Here is a 17,662-nt window from a genome sequence, read left to right as displayed (position 1 = left end):
CAGATGTTCAGATCTGTTAATGAATTTACTATTATTGCCACTGAACATGATTTCTCACTGCTGGGGCGGAGGGGGGGGCATACTAGTCAGGATGGGGACCTGTTATGGGCAATACAGCAGGACAGACATTTAAACAAATACAAAAACTCAAGAAGACACATTGTTCACCAGCAATTCATTGCTGATTTTAAAGTAAGTACCCAAGAACAGAAGAATGCATCCACATGATGCACAGTCAGATCAGAATGCAATTTTATTCCCCTACCCTGCAAATAGTAGTGTAAGTCTATGTGATCAACAGTGGACCACACTGTAGTCCATTTTACAACAGACTTGCACAATGACCAAATCTGATTTTTTTAAAAATGTTCTGTGAAACTCCTGACTATGTTGCTCCTCTTATTTGATGGCTTGCAACACACAGGTTTGATTTTGATGTAACACTAAACCATTACATGGTGTTCTGTGAATGAATCTGGACAGACTTTTGGTTGGTCACAAAAAAGGAAGCAGGTAGTAGACAGTGGAGCAGGAGGAAGAGGAGTGAGCATAGAAGACTGAACATTTGTCCAGAACCATTCATGCAGCAATGCTTGAACCAGGAAGATCACTATACAGTCAAGATAGAACCAACTACCTTGCATCCAATGTGATCCTTAATGCTGACAGGAATTCCATAAAGCAAGCCTTTCTCCTTTTGTTTCTTGATGTCCTGAAGCTGCTCCTCACATCCATGAATGAAATCCGTCACACAATTCACCTCCTGGGTCACTTCCAGAGCCTTGATGCAGAAAAGAGTCACCAGGGAGAACAGATAGAGGGAACAACATGTAAATGGTTTTAAAGGAATTCCTGGTAGGTGTTCAAAAGGTCAGGATTGTAAAATATACCAGCTTCATTGTAATACTACTTTCCTCCCTATTTTTCTTTTTTTTTGTAGAAAAGGCCCAGCAAGAACTCATTTGCATATCAGGCCACACCCTCAAGTGCCTGTTACTCGCTTTTACTTCATACTGTGAGACAAATTTCCTGTCTATAAACAATGTAAAATCCAAAATTTTAGTATTTTCAAAGTCCTGGAAACTACAAAGCTGGTGCCTCAAGGGAAATAATATTGAACAGGTGAAATCTTTCAAATACTTGGGGGTCTTTTTCCAATATAATCATAACTGGACAGTACAAAGCAAGCAAGCAGTCATCTCAGCAATGTGTAGTTCGTCTGCAGTGGTTAGCTTTTTTTACAAGAATGGCAACCAATTTGTCCCAGCTGCCATTTATGTTTTTAATGCTAAAACAGTTTCTCAGTTGTTATATGGGATCCCCATTTGGGGTTGCACCCTCAAGTTCCAACTTGAGCAAATTCAGGCAGCATTTTTACTCACAGAGGATGTTCTCCGCAGCTTCTGGAAGGAAAACTTTCTCCAGTAGAACACGGCACTTGATCCTGAAAGATTCTACAAATCTAATGAAGTCCCTTTGTTCTTCTGGACATAAAACTTGTTCCCCTTTAGCGTTTGGTATGTTCTCAGATCATGGGCTGCTTGCTGCTTAGCTTTCCCAGATTACTTCACCCCTGTTACACCGCTCTTTTATGTTAGCAAGACTCAGTGTTCTACCCTCAGTGATATTGTCTGGGAGGTTTGCCAACATCGCTTATCAGGATAGAGTCTGCCCATGTAATGGAAGGCACCTTGAATTGGTCACCCATGTCTTGCTTTATTGTGATTTTTATGGGGAAGTGCAGGACTGTATAATCAAACCTATTCTGTCCAATTTTTATGGATTACCTGAAGTGAAGTTAGTTTTTTTTCTATTATCTGACCAATGTTCCCATATCACAGGCCTGGTTGCAAAGTACCTTTTGGCTGCCATAACAATCAGGGAGCAAAAGACTAGCTCCCCTTCCTGATGTTTGACTGGTTTTTATAGCTGAAACTCCATGTAAATTTGCTATGGTATACTTTTTATTTCTATGCCAATCAGTGTTCCCTCTAAGCTGAGTTAGCGTGACCTAGTTCACAGATTTTTAGCCTCCAGCTCACACATTTTTGTTTTAGCTCAGGAAGGATGACCCCAGAACACACTAATTTAAGCAGTAGCTCACAATTTTAATGCCAGTAGCTCACAACTTTAACGCCAGTAGCTCACAAAGTAGAATTTTTGCTCACAAGGTTCTGAAGCTTAGAGGGAACATTGATGCCAATAAAGGTATTTGGATTTGGATATTAGGCCACACCCCTGATTCCAAGCCAGCTGGAACTGTGTTCCTACGCATTCCTGCTCAACAAGGCCTTTTATACCACATTTTCAGGAATTCTGATGTAAATAACTTTGAAAACAATTAATATGCTATTATGTCTTTCAAGATAATACATTATTAAAGAGTTCAGTTTTTTCAACATTGTAAAGTTTAACTTAATATCCAGCCTTGCTGGTAATAATGCTGTTGTAAGTCTCAGAGTTTCTATCCAAGTAATATAATACAGAACCAGACAGGGGTAGCAGTTAAGAGTGATGGACTCTAATCTGGAGAACCATTCCCCACTCTTTCACATGCACCTGCTGGATGATCTTGGGTCAGTCACAGTCCTCTCAGAGCTGTTTTTTCAAGAGTAGTTCTCTCAGAGCTCTCTCAGCCCCACCTACCTTGCAGGTGCTTGTTGCAGTGAAGGGAAGGGAAGGAGACTGTAAACTGATTTGAGATTCTGAGTGAAGGGCAGGATATAAATCCAAGCTCTTCCTCCTCCTCCTCCTGTTTACTACCTTCAATATACTTTCAACTTTTATTTTTCCTACCTCTCCGATGGCAAAAATGAAAGATACATGTGCTGGAATGCAGCAGTTTGCAACTCTTTCTCAAGTATTGGGTATACTTGCAATTTTTCTTATAGAAAACATTTTAAAGTTATACTTTTAAATTCCATAAATATGCCGGATAGTACAATTTCATGCCCTAACTAAATTACAAACAATACATTTTATATAGTTCAGTTGGTTAAAAGTTTGATAGAAAGTAAATATTGCATATATTTCAGTTTTTCCCAAAACAAGATCCATATGCTACAGAATCACAGAATATTGTAATAGCGTTCCATTATACCCTATATCCAAAAGTGCTCTAGAGTGTGGGATCAAAAGGTGCTTTAAGGACTGCCTCTTCCCCTACAGTCAATAATTCTCACTAGATCCTACAAAGCTTGCCTGTGACTTTCCTATAGTGGCACTGGGCTATCATTTGATTAAGTTTTAATGGTCTCATAGCAAAAAAATGTCAGGTCTAGGAAAGACCGCAATTTTCTACTAACTTTATAGTAATTCATATGTGAATTCCATAAAGCAAGCCTTTCTCCTGGTTGTATATATCTTTAGTGTAAGAGTGTTTTTTAAAACTGAAAAATAGTGTGTGGGGGGGTTTCAATGCTCCCCCAAATTTGCCAACTTTCTATGGGGAAAAATGAGGAAGTTCTCAGACTTTTTATGTTGCACATTTGGAATGAGGAGAATGCTTTGTAAGACAAGGCTTTTCTCACTTAAAAAAAGGAGATAATATCATGTAGGACATTTTTAGTAGCCCCCCAATTTTTTGTTGCAAAAATTGAAAAACAGTCCTCAGACATTTTCATGCTATATATTTTAAGAAGCACTGTATTCATTCTAAAATAAAATATTTTATGGTTGTTGGGATTTTTTTTAGTGTTCAACCTAATTGTCCAGTTTTTCTATCAGAAAAAAGGGAGGTCAATTTTTTTTATTTTTTCCACCCAGGTCTTACATGTATTTAGTGAGGGTAAAAAATAGCAAGTGTTGTTCATACAATAGCCACCATGTGGCAATATAGCAACATGTACTCATTTAGCCAGGTGGGCACTGTGCTCCCTTCGGCTGTTTGCAGCTGGTCACATATTTGGTTCTGTCTTTGCTATTAAAAAAAACAGAAGTCTAGGGACTTCCGGCTTGGTGTCATGGAGGATTGACGTGGTTCTCAGTAGAGGAGCAGACCAGTGCCTCTGTTCTGGGCAGAGAAGGTGACCTAAACACCTACTGCCTACATCTTCTAGGCAAGGAGATGGCCAAGACATGCTCATAAAATTCTGAGGGGATTTACTTTGGCTGACGAGGAATCCCAGTGGGGTTCCTTTTTGGCTTTGAAGAGTCCTCAGAGAAGAATCGCATAACAATGTCTACAGAGGACATCTGGGGTTGTTTAATCGACTTAAATTCATCATGAGCCAAAGTTCTTTGGGACTAATTAATATCTACTTTGGAAGAGAACCGTGCTCGAAAGGATCATCATTTTTAATGGTAAAGATTTTTATCTATCACTCCAGGACTAAAATAAGATTTATTTGGAGAAAAAACAAAGGTCTGGATATATCTATATTACGTTAAAGTAAAGAAGAAGGAGGAGGGGGTAAATTTGGGACTAAGAGATTTAGAGAATAAGGTTAAAAAGAAGAAAAATAGAAGTTGTTTGGCATACCTGTGGTCAGACAACCCCTCCCAAAACAGAACTGCAGATCAACAGGATGACACAGGAAATGGCGTCATAGAAGTATCGCAAGACTTCTCAACTATAAAAAATGAGACTTCGTGGCAAGAAAGGAAGGAAGTGGCCATTAAGAGAAGGGAAAACTTTTAGACTCCTAGCCCTCTCTAGGACTATAATCATAGAGAAACATTGGTGGCCATTGAAAGAAGGTCAAAAGTTAAAAAAAATTTAAAACACAATGGGACTTTAAAATTTAGCAGAGCCGGCAAATATTATCATTAGAAGACTGGATTTATTGGATTATATGATTTGAACTAAGTTTGGAGCACTCTAGAAGAAAAGGATTTTTTTTTAAAAAAAAAAAAAATAAAGGGGGGGGGAGGCAGAAAAGCCGCGGGCACCATTTTGAAGAAAATTAAATTTTAACAAATTAATATCGACTCTGGGGCTTCTGGGAACAGCGATTTTGGGCTCATCTGAAAGGGCATGCTCCATTCTACAAGATTGTACTATTAAAAAGTGAATTGGTGAGGTCATCTTCAAAGCCTATATTTACAATGGGAAGGCAGTGATGTCCACCCACAAATCAGGAGCAAAGCAGATTGTGACGAGGGCTAAGACATTGGAAGAAGTAAAAAGGTCCAAAACGCAAGAGCAAATGGATGACATGAAGGCAAGATTGGTTAAAGTGATAAAAGACTCTATAGCTGAATGTAAGAAGGAATTTAAAAAAGATATAGAAGTTCTCAGTAAAGACTTCCAAGCAGTGTCAAAGAAAATGCAGGAAGTTGAAGAAAAGGTGAAAGACCATGATGTTAAAATTAATACAGTGGATTCCACAATTAAAAAAATGCAGGAGAAAGCAGTACTACAAGATTGCAAGTTAATGGAAAATCAGATACGTTTGAGAGGGGTGCCTGAGTCTGATGAGACTGATTTAAGGACATATATAATAAAAATCATTGCTGAATTCTTGGGAGATGACCCTGATGAAACCAGTTTTTTAATGACTATATTTACAGTGTCAACTCAGACTATGCAACAAGAAAAAAAACTACCAAGGGATGTGGTAGTGAGATTTGTGACAAGAGACTTGGTGGGTAGGATTTTAAGTAAACAGTTTGAGAGCAAACTGGAGGTGGATGGTAGCAGTGTAAGAATTATGAAAGAATTGCCAAGGAAAGTTCTAAATGATAGAAGACTGTATAAAAAGCTGACTGACAAGTTGAGAGAAAGTGAAATAAGATACAGATGGATACTTCCAGAGGGGCTGGGTTTTGAATACAATGGGAAGAGATTTACCATCACAACTACTCAGGACATGACGAAGTTTTTGGAGGAGCATAAAGAATTTGGGGGTACAGATTAAAAATAGAAAACCATGATGGATTACAAATTAATATCTTGGAATGTAAATGGACTTAATTCACCACAAAAAAGAAGGGCAACTTTTCATTGGATTGGGAAGCAAAAATGTAGTATAATTTGCCTACAAGAAGTACATATTAAACAAATGGATTACAAATTTTTATGGAATAAGCAACTTGGTGTGGAATTTTGTTCATTGGCTAGGGAGAAAAAAAGGGGAGTGGTTTTTTATGTGAAGCAAGAACTAGACCCAAAGTTGATTTTTAAAGATGATGAGGGTAGATTTATTGTGGTGGAAGTGATGTTGAACCATAAAAGAACTTTGTTATTGGGATTGTATGCCCCTAATGGAGCAAAAGACTCTTTCTTTAAGGATATCATGCAACAATTAGATCAAGTGACATATGAGCAAATTATGCTAATGGGAGACTTTAATGGAAAGGTTAAAAATACTTTGGATAGATCTGGGGAAAAAATAATGAAGGAAAACTACCAAAGTCATTTTTTGAATTAGTTAAACAGGAAAGTCTGGAGGATATATGGAGGGAATTTAACCCCAAAGTATGGGACTACACTTTCTTTTCAGCAAGGCACAATTCTTTTTCAAGGATCAATATGTTATGGATTACAAAAAATCTGGGATTTACAACAAAAAAAAAAATAGGGGCAGACCACAATCCATTAATGTGGTCTGCAAAACCTGTAAAAAAGACTTTAAGATGGCGGATAAATGAAGACTTGCTGCAGAAAAAGGTGGTAGTAGAGTCTCTGGAAAAGGAGACTAAAGCTTTCTTTCGAATAAATGAAAATGAGGACATTCAATTTCAAACGGTGTGGGATGTATATAAAGGGGTAATGAGGGGCATCCTAATTACTTTGAACAATAAGGACAAAAAAGCCAAAAATAAACAAATGATAGACTTGCAAAAAGAGATTGGAAAGAAGGAGAAGGAGCTCAAAAAGAGGCCTGGGAAAAAGAAAATTATAAGGGAGATTACAATACTACAAAGTCAACTGAGCCATTTGTTAAACAAAGAAGTGGAATGTAATCTAAAAAGGCTTCAACAAAAATCCTTTGAAGGAGCGAATAAACCTGGAAAATACCTGGCCTGGCAAATGAAAAGAAAAATGGAAAATAAAATTATTAATAAAATTATTTTGGGAGGCAAGGAAATTGTTGACCAGGAAGGAATCAAAAGAGAATTTTACAAATATTATGCCAAGTTGTTTAAAAGTAATGTGGTGGACAAGAAAAAAATTGATGCATATTTACAGAAAATCAGTGTTAACCCCTTAATAGAATATATGGAGAAGGTATTGAATGAACCAATTGGAAAGGAAGAAATAGAGGCGGCTATTAATTCAATGAAATTGGGAAAAGCACCCGGTCTAGATGGTTTTACAGCAAAATTCTATGAAGTCCTTGTGGAGAAACGCCATTTTAGTCAGTGGTGGTGCTTCATTGGCAGGGATCAGTAAATTCCTCAGCAGGCTTTGTAGCCTTCCCCTCACTCCCCCCCCTCCCTTCCAGAGCCAAACCAACAACTCTAGGGGGAAAGTCTCCTAGAGAGGCAGGAAGTGCTTTTGTTCTTTGCATGTGTTAGGCAGGAAGAGAAGCAGATTTGAACGGGGGGCTCGAGCGAGCATGTGGTGAGCATGGAGGCTCCTGCCTGGGAGGCCCCAGGCAGGCAGACCAAGCAAGTAATTCTCAAGACAGGACAAGTTTAGACCAGGGACAGTAGAAAGCGTTTATAAACACCTTTCCTTTGTCATGCTGTTTGCTGTGCTGTGCTGTGCTACTTTTTTAAATGCAACTGTTTTTGTTTTGTTTTTCTTTCCCTATCTTTTTCTCTTTTTGAATAAATATATTTTTACTGTTTAAATGCTGGCAGTCAAACTCTGTACCACATAGATCCCCAGACCGCTTTAGACCACGCTGTGTTGAGAAGGGGGCCCCGGGGAAGGAGGAAGGCATGCAGTTGAATAAGGTGCCAATCCTCCAGGGGTGCCCCAAAGAAGTGCTGCGGTCTCTGTGAAACCCAAGTACAGGGTGGCAGAGGACCTGGAGGCCTAGCCTCATAGCGGGAGAGGGGGATTGGGAGTCCTGTTCCTCTCAATCTGAACCCCGGGACTGAGCAGGTGGTGGCAGCGTGCCCAAGGGGCAGGAGGAGAAATAGCTCCCTCCAGGAGTTGGCGACTCAATAGGGAGCTGACGGGACCGGGTCTGAAGGCAGAATCGGGCCGGTTCCGTCACAGTCCTCATGGAGACTCTACTACCAAAACTTCAGAAATTGATGAATACTATAAGAATAGAAGGGAAAATACCTAACACTTGGAAAGAAGCAGTAATTTTGTTGATACCAAAAGAAGATAGAGACACCATGAACATAAAAAATTATAGACCAATTTCATTACTTAACAATGACTACAAAATATATGCTAGAATATTAGCAGAACGCCTGAAACAGCATTTGAATAATTTTATTAAAGAAGAGAAAGCAGGATTTCTTCCCAGGAGGCAAATTAGAAACAATATTAGAATGGTGATAGATATTATTGACTATTATGAGAAACACCCTGAAAAAGAAGTAGCACTATTTTTCACAGATGCAGAGAAAGCATTTGACAATGTGCATTGGGATTTTATGTTTGCAGTGATGGAGAAATTGAGATTGGGAGAAGATTTTGTAAGAACGGTGAAGGCGATATATACCAAACAACAAGCAAGACTCTGTATAAATGCAGTTTTGATAGAAAAAATGACAATTAGTAAAGGAACGAGATAAGGTTGCCCTCTATCTCCATTGATATTTATAATGACCTTAGAGATATTGCTTATGCGAATCCAAGAAGATAAAGAGATAGAGGGACTGAAATTGAAAGGTTTTTCTTACAAATACAGAGCGTTTGCTGATGATGTAATGTTTATAAATGAAAATCCAACTCAAGTTACACTGTTGCTGCTTCGTAAGATACAAGAATATGGAGAGCTGGCAGGTTTCTATATAAATAAAGAGAAGCCAAAAATTTTGGTTAAAAACATGTCGAAGATTAAACAAGAACTACAAAACTTAAAGTGTGAAGTGACTTCTAAAGTAAAGTATCTAGGTATAGAAATAACAACAAAAACATTGATTTGTATAAAAATAACTATGAGAAGCTCTGGCGGAAAATTGATGGAGAGTTATTAAAATGGAATAAGTTGAACTTATCTACACTTGGTAGAATCTCTGCAATTAAAATAAATGTGTTACCAAGAATCATGTTCTTGTTTCAAACAATTCCAATAGTGAAGGACAGTAAACAAATTAATAAATGGCAAAGAAAACTCAGAATTCGTATGGGCTGGCAAAAAAACAAGAATTAAAATGAAAATTTTGACCAATGCAAAAGAGAGGGGAGGCTTCCAATTACCAGATCTAAAGTTATACCATGATGCAGTTTGCTGGGTGTGGATCAGAGAATGGATGATGTTATTAAATAGAAAATTATTAACATTAGAAGGCCATGGAAATGTTTTTGGTTGGCATGCATATCTGTGTTAGATGAGTAAGATGGATGGCTTCTTCTTACATCATTATATAAGAAGTAATCTAGATGAGAGGAAATCGCTTTGGATTGTGCCAACAGAAATAATAAAGTTATATTCAGATATTAAAGATATTAAATAAGAGAAATGGATATCTTATAAACAATTGTTAAAAATACACGGAGGTAAGGTGGAATTAAAATCGGCGGAAGAATTGGAATATAAGTATAATTGGTTTCAATTGCAACAAATCAAGAGTTTGCTTGAACAGGATATTAAAAATGAGGGAGTAAGACAAGAACAAACAGAATTGGAAAAAATGCTGTTTGGCGCTAATGAGAAATTGATTTCAAGAACCTATAAACTATTGTTGAAATGGTCTACAGAAGATGAAGTTGTTAAATCTCAAATGATAAAATGGGCAATAAATATAAATAAGGAAATACAAGTGGAAGAACTCTATGAAGATATCAACATGTAATAATATTAAAGAAAACTGCTTTAAAATGTTATATTGGTGGTATATGACTCCTAAGAAACCATCAAAAATGAACAATCAGGTGTCGAATAGGTGCTGGAAATGTAAAAAACATGAAGGATCTTTCTACCATATGTGGTGGACTTGTGAAAAGGCAAAGCAATTTTGGCAAATTATTCAGCAAGAGATTTCAAAAATTTTGGGTTATTGCATCAAGAAATCTTTTTGTCTGGGATTGGCACCAGAAATCTTTTTGTTGGGATTACAAATGGAAAAATTTCCGAAACAAGATAGAACGATAATTTGGTACATGCTTTCAGCAGCAAGGACATTATATGCGCAGATGTGGAAGCAAGATAAAATACCGGAAAAATGGGATTGGATTATTAAAGTTAAGCACTGGAGTGAAATTGACAAGTTTACAAGAATCTTAAAAGAATTTGATCTACAGAAATTTAAAATTAAGTGGAGAAAATTTCAAAAATATGTTGAAAAACAAAGGAAAGTTAAAGGACATTTGGTGATTTTTGATAACAGTTGAACGCTAGGGGTATAACAAATGGACTACAGTCAATAAATGAGACTATGTGAACATATTTTTTTCCAACCTATTTTGATAAGGATTATAGATAAAAAAATGAGATTATGGGAATATATATCTTCAATTTGCATTTTATGATAAGGACTAAGGATTAAAGGATTACAATGAAGATGGATTGTAAATTTAGTAAAGGGTTTTTTTTCCTCTTATTTTTATTCTATTATAGGTTTATTATAGTTTTTTATGAAGATTCTTAAATTGAAAAGTACCTTTTATTTTTGTTTAGTAATTTTTAAAATGCACAGGTGGAGGTCACAAAAGGGGGGAGGGAGGTGGAAAATGTAATGTATTGGTATGAAGTTTTCATTAATAGATTAATATTATTGTTACAATATATTGCAGAATAATAAAAATTGTTTATACACAAAAAAAAGAAGTCTACATAGCAAGCAAGAATTTTATTACAAGCGTTCTGGCTTTGCTGGACTTGTCAGTGTTCTCTTTATGCTTGTGAAATTATGTTTGTGAAATTGTTTTGTAGGATGTTTGTATGAAGGTTGGGTTTCACTCCCTTAAGAATTCTGAATAAAACTTAGTTGGTCTTAAAAGTACGGCTTGTCTACTCCTTTGTTCTATTGCTTCAGACCAACACGGCTGCCCACTTGGATTTTTCACACTATATGAGAGTAACAAAAAATTTCATAAAGTAAATATTGAATTGAACAAACATTAAGGTTGAAAACAATTTATTGTGTTAAATAGAGTGGTTTAGAAACTGCTTGTAAGTAAAAAAAAAATTGTCACAGGTCTCTCCTATTCACCAGTCCTTTACTGTGTTCATCCCATGTGGTTGTTTAAAAAAAAAAGTGGCACATATAAGCTGTCTCACTGATAGTGTCGATGGATGTTTTGGAGCTTAATCCCTACAAGTTTGCAGGTCACCAAGTTTATATTCTTTTAGGCAATAAGCAGGCATGTTTATTCTCTTAAGCCTTTTAGTATTCCTGGTACGGTTGCCAAGCAACCAGTGGGAGATGGGGGGCATCAGCAATGAACACATGAAGCTGCTTTATACTGAATCAGACCACTGGTCCATCAAGATCAGTATTGTCTATTCAGACTGGCAGCAGTTCTCCAGGGTCTCAGGAAGAAATCTTTCAAATCACCTACTACCTGCTCCTTTAACTGGAAATGCCAGGGGTTGAACCTGGGACCTTCTGCATGCCAAGCAGATGCTCTGCCACTGATCCATAGCCTCTCTGGTATAATATTGCTTCCAGGAAAACCTGGAAGTGTTGTCATGCCACTCTAGGAATTAATAGAAACGCTGTGGTAAATCTGGCAGTGATCCTGGAACTGATGTCACCATTAACAGTGATTTTTAAAAAAATCTCTTGCCAATTGCTGGAGTGCCTGTGGGCACATAGTAGCCCTACCTCCTGCAGTTGGTTGTAAACTACTGATCCTTTTATACTGATCTTAGGCTATGGCTCTCTTTTAATGCTGTTTTTAGGATATTTATGATCTTATCCAGGCCTCAGATTCATCAGGAACTCACAGGAGCACAGCTCCTGAACCTTTCTGAGGGTTCCTCCTCCACCTCCCCACCTTGACCACTGAATAGTAGATGCAGCTGCATAACATAACATCCACCACCTATTTTTCTACATAGCGACCCCTGATCTTATCCTTTTAATCAGATTTTTTTTTCTGGTTTGATCTTGGGATTGTGTGCAGTATTCTATTTTAATGGCTTTTATTAGCATATTACCATATTGCATTACTGTTGTTTCATACTTATATGCTACCTCTTTAGATCACCTGTTTGAGGTGGCTCACAAGTAACACAAAACTAACAAGCCAAAACAAGTCTGAGTAACCTAAAACAACCTTCAGTGTAGAAACATACCATAAGATTTCTAAATATAGACATAAGACTTCTAAACAAGATAGGACCTCTTGTTTAAAACCCACAGAAGTCTTGAGAGAGAGGGCAATCCTAAAGCAGGCATCACCACAGAAAAAGCCCTGTTTCTGGTCTCCAAGTAGAGTTGCCAAGTCCAATTCAAAAATATATGGGAACTTTGGGGGTGGAGCCAGGAGCACAGTTGTGACAAGCATGCCTGAATTCCAAAGGGAGTTCTGGCCATCACATTTAAAGGGACCACACACCTTCCCTCCATTGGAAATAATGAAGGATAGGGGCACCTTCTTTTGGGGCTCAAAAAATTGGACCCCCGGGTCCAATCTTTTGGAAACTTGGAAGGTGTTTTGGGGGGAGGCACTGGATGCTATGCTGCAAATTTGGTGCCTCTTCCTGAAAAACCAGCCCCTCCAGAGCCCCAGATACCCACAGATCAATTCTCCATTATATCCTATGGGAATCAGTCTCCACAGGGAAAAATGGAGTGCCCAGCAGACATTTCCCTCCCCACCCCGCTTTCTGATGACCCTGAAGTGAAGGGAGGGCCTCCAAACTGGGGATCCCCTGCCCCCAAATGGGAATTGGCAGCAACCCTATCTCTAAAAATCTCACCTCTGAAGGGAGGGGCACAAAGCAGGGCTTGAAAAAGGGATCTTAACACAAATGTCAACACAAATATGGTTTCAAAGAATTTAAATAATGTAGGCAAATAAAATATTTAAAAATATTTTGTGATATTTTATTTTGTAAACTGCCTTGGGCATGTTCCCCAGATAGGCAGCATGAAAATCCAATTAAGTAAACAACAAAAAAAGGTAAATGTTTCCATGTAGCAAGTGAAGCTGCAGTCAACGTAATGAATAGCAACATAGAAGAGTATCCTACAAGTGAAACAGCGCCAGTAGTCCCTATTGCACTCACCTGGCTTATGTAAGCATACAGGACACTCTCTGGAGAAAGAGTCTCCTCCTGCAGTTTCTCTGCGAGTTCCACTAGTGGCAGGGACAGAATACTTTCTGTTTGGACTCCAGGGTTCTGCAATAGAAGGCAAAAACATTACAACAAGGGGAAATTATGTCTGGAAATCTTGTCTCAGTCATAGATATACCAGTGGGAACCCACACAGGGAACATCTAACATTCAGATCAACATGGCTGCCCACAGGGAACTTCTAATTTTCTCTTCCCCCACTATTTCCCCTTTTCTCTTCCCGAAAACCTTGTGTCATGGATATGCCTGGCCCTCCTGAACCCCATGCAAGGCAGGGGAGACAGCAGAGCAGGGCATTTTTGTAGCAAGGACTCCTTTGCATATTAGGCCACACACCCCTGATATAGTCAATTCTTCAAGAACTTATGGAGCTCTTAGTACAGGGTCTACTGTAAGCTCCAGGAGGATTGGCTACATCAGGGGAGTGTGGCCTAATATGCAAAGCAGTTCTTGCTACAAAAAAAGCCCTGCAGTGGAGTAGTGAGTAAATAATAAATATAGCTGACAATGAGTGAAGAAAGATAAGAGTTAGATTACGGTAGTTAGTGGGTGGCAAGGAGAATAGGGTTGCCAAGTCCAATTCAAGAAATATCTGGGGACTTTGGGGGTGGAGCCAGGAGCAAGGTTGAGACAAGCACAACTGAAGTCCAAAGGGAGTTCTGGCCATCACATTGAAAGGGACCGTGCTCCTTTTAAATGCCTTCCTTCCATAGGAAATCATGAAGGATAGGGGCACCTTCTTTGGGGGCTCATAGAATTGGACCCCCTGGTCCAATCTTTTTGAAACTTGGCGGGTATTTTGGGGAGAGGCACTAGATGCTATACTAAAAATCTGGTGCCTCTACCTCAAAAAACAGCTCTCCCAGAGCCCCAGATACCTGCGGATCAATTCTCCATTATTCTCTATGGGAATAAATCTCCATAGGGAATAATGGGGTTCCCAGCAGACATTTCCCTTCCCTCCCCCCGCTTTCTGATGACCCTGAAGCAGGAGGAGGGCCTCCAAACCGGGGGATCCTCTGCCCTCACCTGGGAGTTGGCAACCCTAAAGGAGAAACAGGAGAGTATAGGAGTTGCCTGTTGCCAGGAAGAAAAAAGAGAGGAAATAGTGTTGGGAAAGTGATACAGGGAAAAATGAGGCAGCGCGTTTTTTTGTTTAAAAAAGCCCAGCAGGAACTCATTTGCATATTAGGTCACACCCCTGGTGCCAAGCCATCTGGAACCCCCAAAGTCTCCAGGCAGGGCTTTTTTTGTAGGAAAAGACCAGCAGGAGCTCATTTGCATATTAGATCACACTCCTGGTGTCACCACTGTTCTGTAGAAAAGGCCCAGCAAGAACTTATTTGCATATTAGGCCACATCCCCTGATGCCAAGCCAGCTGGAACTGCATTCCTGTGCCTTCCTACTCAAAAAAAGCCTTGTCTCCAGGTATTTTCCAACAGAGACCTGGTAACCCTATTTCCATGACAGAATGGAGACTCAAGTCCTAATCAGTCTCTGACCACTTTACCGCACTGACTTTTGTGGGATGGCTGCTCTTGAGCAGTAATAAGCTACTGGAACTGGATCAATTACGGAAGCTGTATGGTATGTTATTTCCCAGGGGTTGCTGTCAATATGGCCTCAATCAGTCCTTCTCCCAAAGGCCAAACAGCTCCACATGACATTGTACTCCTTTTGATCATGACTCATTGAGCCTTGCGGGGCTTTCTCTTTGATCTAGCTCAAAGAAAAAATAGCTGTGGAAAGAGCAATCCATGTAGATCAGGGGTGTCAAACATGCAGCCTGGGGGCTGAATCAGGCCCTCGAAGAACTGGCTGTCATCTGTTTCCTTCTCCCTCTCTCTTGCTTCCTTCTGCATAACAGCTTGCTTTGCAAGGCTCGCACAATCGCACAGGAGCTACAGAGCAAAACATCTATTTTCTCCATTGACTGAGGCTCCTCCCTTAGGAAGGGGGGAGGGTTAGTTTGTTTTGCCAGGCTCTCTCAATTGCACAGCAGAGCTACTGAGCCAAGCCTCTCTTCATTCTATTGGCTGAGGCTCCTCCCCCTCTAGGTTCCCTGGGGAAGGAAGGAAAGAACCAGAGCTTCCTTCGCCCAGTTCCCTGGATCCCGTGGGAGAAATACAGAGAAAGCACCTTTAAGACCAAAGAGTGCTAATGTTTAAGCATGTTTTAAGTTTTTTTAAAAAATATTTAATTGTGTGTTTTTTTATAAAGTTTTTGTCTCTGCTACTTAATCTTATACATGCACACACATGGCCCTACATGCACACACATGGCCCAGCATGACATGGCCCGACAAGGTCTCATTTATGCCAGATTCAGCCCTCATAACAAATGAGTTTGACACCTGTACATTTACAGCCAATATAGAGAAGGGGCAAAACTGAGTTCAGCCTTCAAAATGGTGAAGATCAGAGGTGCATTTCTTCCTTGTCCATCCTTTAGCCATTCAATTGGCTTTTTCTTACTTTGCAGCTGAGCCACAGTGGTTTTGTGCCATAGCTCAAATAAGAGGGAGGGGTTGTTACAGGCAGTGAAGCATGTGATTGCTGTTGCATTGGCACTTCTGCACCAATACAAGAGAAGGAACAGGGACACAAAGGATAATGGGCAGACTCCATCCCCACTTGCTTCCACTCTACCCTCTGTGGGAGCATCTTTTCCTTCCTTGTGTGGAAGCAAAGCAGACATACAGCTAAATTACACTAGATGTTTGGTCATGAGTCAGGTCAGGGTTATCCCAACCTGACATGTATTTCCCACAGCCAGGTGGCAGCAGCAGGGAAACAATCCCCCTCCCACCACTGGGATGGGTCTTGATTCAAATTAGGCCATAGTATTGGGAGGATGAGATTTTGCCCTCTCCCCCATGCCCCTTTCCCAATCTGAAATAGCCCCAGAAAAGTATCATTTACTCCTATGCACTGTTGCAGGTACAGTGCACATGCTTCCTCAAGCGGGCAAATTAGCATCCCCAGTATTATAGGTTAGGATAATGGCAGGGGGAGGGGAGGCTGAAGTCTCTACTTTCCCTGCACCACAGACCTGTTCAAAATTGTGCCTTGCAGCACTTGGAAAGTAAGGTTCTCTGCAGCTGCCATCTGGCTGCAAGAAATGTTAGATGGATTGGGAGAATCCCAACCAGACTTGTTGCTAAATTAGTTTAGACTGGCACTACTCAGTCTGTAACATGCTTAGCAGCTTCTGATCACCATAGCTCAGTGCATCCCAGGGTAATAATGCTGTTTGGCAAGATGTCCCCATAGTTAAAGAGCGGGGAGATGTGTACCTATCTGAAAAGGAGTAACAACTCAAGACACTAGAGACAGAGAAAGCAGCAGACTGCTTTGAGATGTCTGAAGCACCCAGGGAGTGCAGGATGTGATGTGGAACCTAGGCAATGTCATTATAGGCCATCCCTGGCATCTTTACTCTAGTAAGGTGGAAATATTCCAAATGGATAAATATTTGTTTGAATGGCAGAACGAGGCTGGAAACCTAGAACCTAAGTAAATTCCCCAGGAATAATGAGAGAGACTACTTTGGGGTTCAGTAGTCACTATGAACTCATTTTCCAAAACATTTTCTTAAGAATTTTGCCTCAAAATTTAGAACCTGTTCTAGTAGTTTTTAAACACAGAATTCCATTTTAGAGATTAGGGAATTTCAGAAATGGGGTAAATGAACATTTCTTTGAGGTGGTGGAAGGTACCACCAAGTCACAGATTACTGATAACAACCCTGTAGGGTTTTCAAGGCTAGGGACATTCGAAGGTGGTTTGCCATTGCCTGCCTCCACATCACGACTCCGATATTCCTCTCTCATCGAAATAAGTAGCCAGGGCCGACCCTGCTTAGCTTCCAAGATATGACTCTTAGCTAGTTTTCAAAAACCCACTTCTGAACCTTCAGAAATCTCTCAGGTGTATTTCATTTTGCAACCAGGTCTGATTTAAAAAACAAACAAACCCGAGAGGATTCAGGCAATTAGAGATCTGACCCACCTAATATTCTTCCATAGAATATGGTCCATAGTCCACCGCACTATTTCAGTTTACTTAAATACTAAATACCCACAGCGCACATGGATGCCACTGACTTGCTATTAGTAAGGTGAAGTCTCATTCTTTATTCACAGGTAGGTAATCTCCAGCTTTTCAGGGCTGCATCTGAAAGCTTACCTTGAACACCTCCCCCCCCCAACACAGATAGAAAGGAAGGTTATGTTTAAGGGGGAAGATTATAGCAGAGACTAAATAGACTCTGCTTTGTTTCCAATATTTGTACTCTTCCTTTCAGATATGCTCAAAGTTTAAAAATAATCATCTCAGAGGAA

The 17,662-nt window shown here is 39.6% G+C and overlaps 1 protein-coding gene across 1 annotated transcript in view; it reads right to left on the bottom strand.

Moving 5' to 3' along the window:
* LOC132566589 (vitamin D3 hydroxylase-associated protein-like) overlaps positions 1-17,662 on the bottom strand; it is a 30,972-nt gene that overhangs the window by 13,029 nt on the left and 281 nt on the right. Inside the window, exons 2-3 of the mRNA XM_060231770.1 lie at positions 13,251-13,364; positions 638-781 (exon numbers count right to left, since the gene is read on the bottom strand). Coding sequence (XP_060087753.1) covers positions 638-781; positions 13,251-13,364 — 258 coding nt within the window. The remainder of the gene's footprint in view (positions 1-637; positions 782-13,250; positions 13,365-17,662) is intronic.

The sequence above is a fragment of the Heteronotia binoei genome, chromosome 2, assembly GCF_032191835.1.
Source record: "Heteronotia binoei isolate CCM8104 ecotype False Entrance Well chromosome 2, APGP_CSIRO_Hbin_v1, whole genome shotgun sequence".
NCBI classification, from domain to species: Eukaryota; Metazoa; Chordata; class Lepidosauria; order Squamata; family Gekkonidae; genus Heteronotia; species Heteronotia binoei.
The sequence above is the reverse complement of the archived record's forward strand: the minus strand, read 5'-3'. Positions and strand labels throughout refer to the sequence as shown.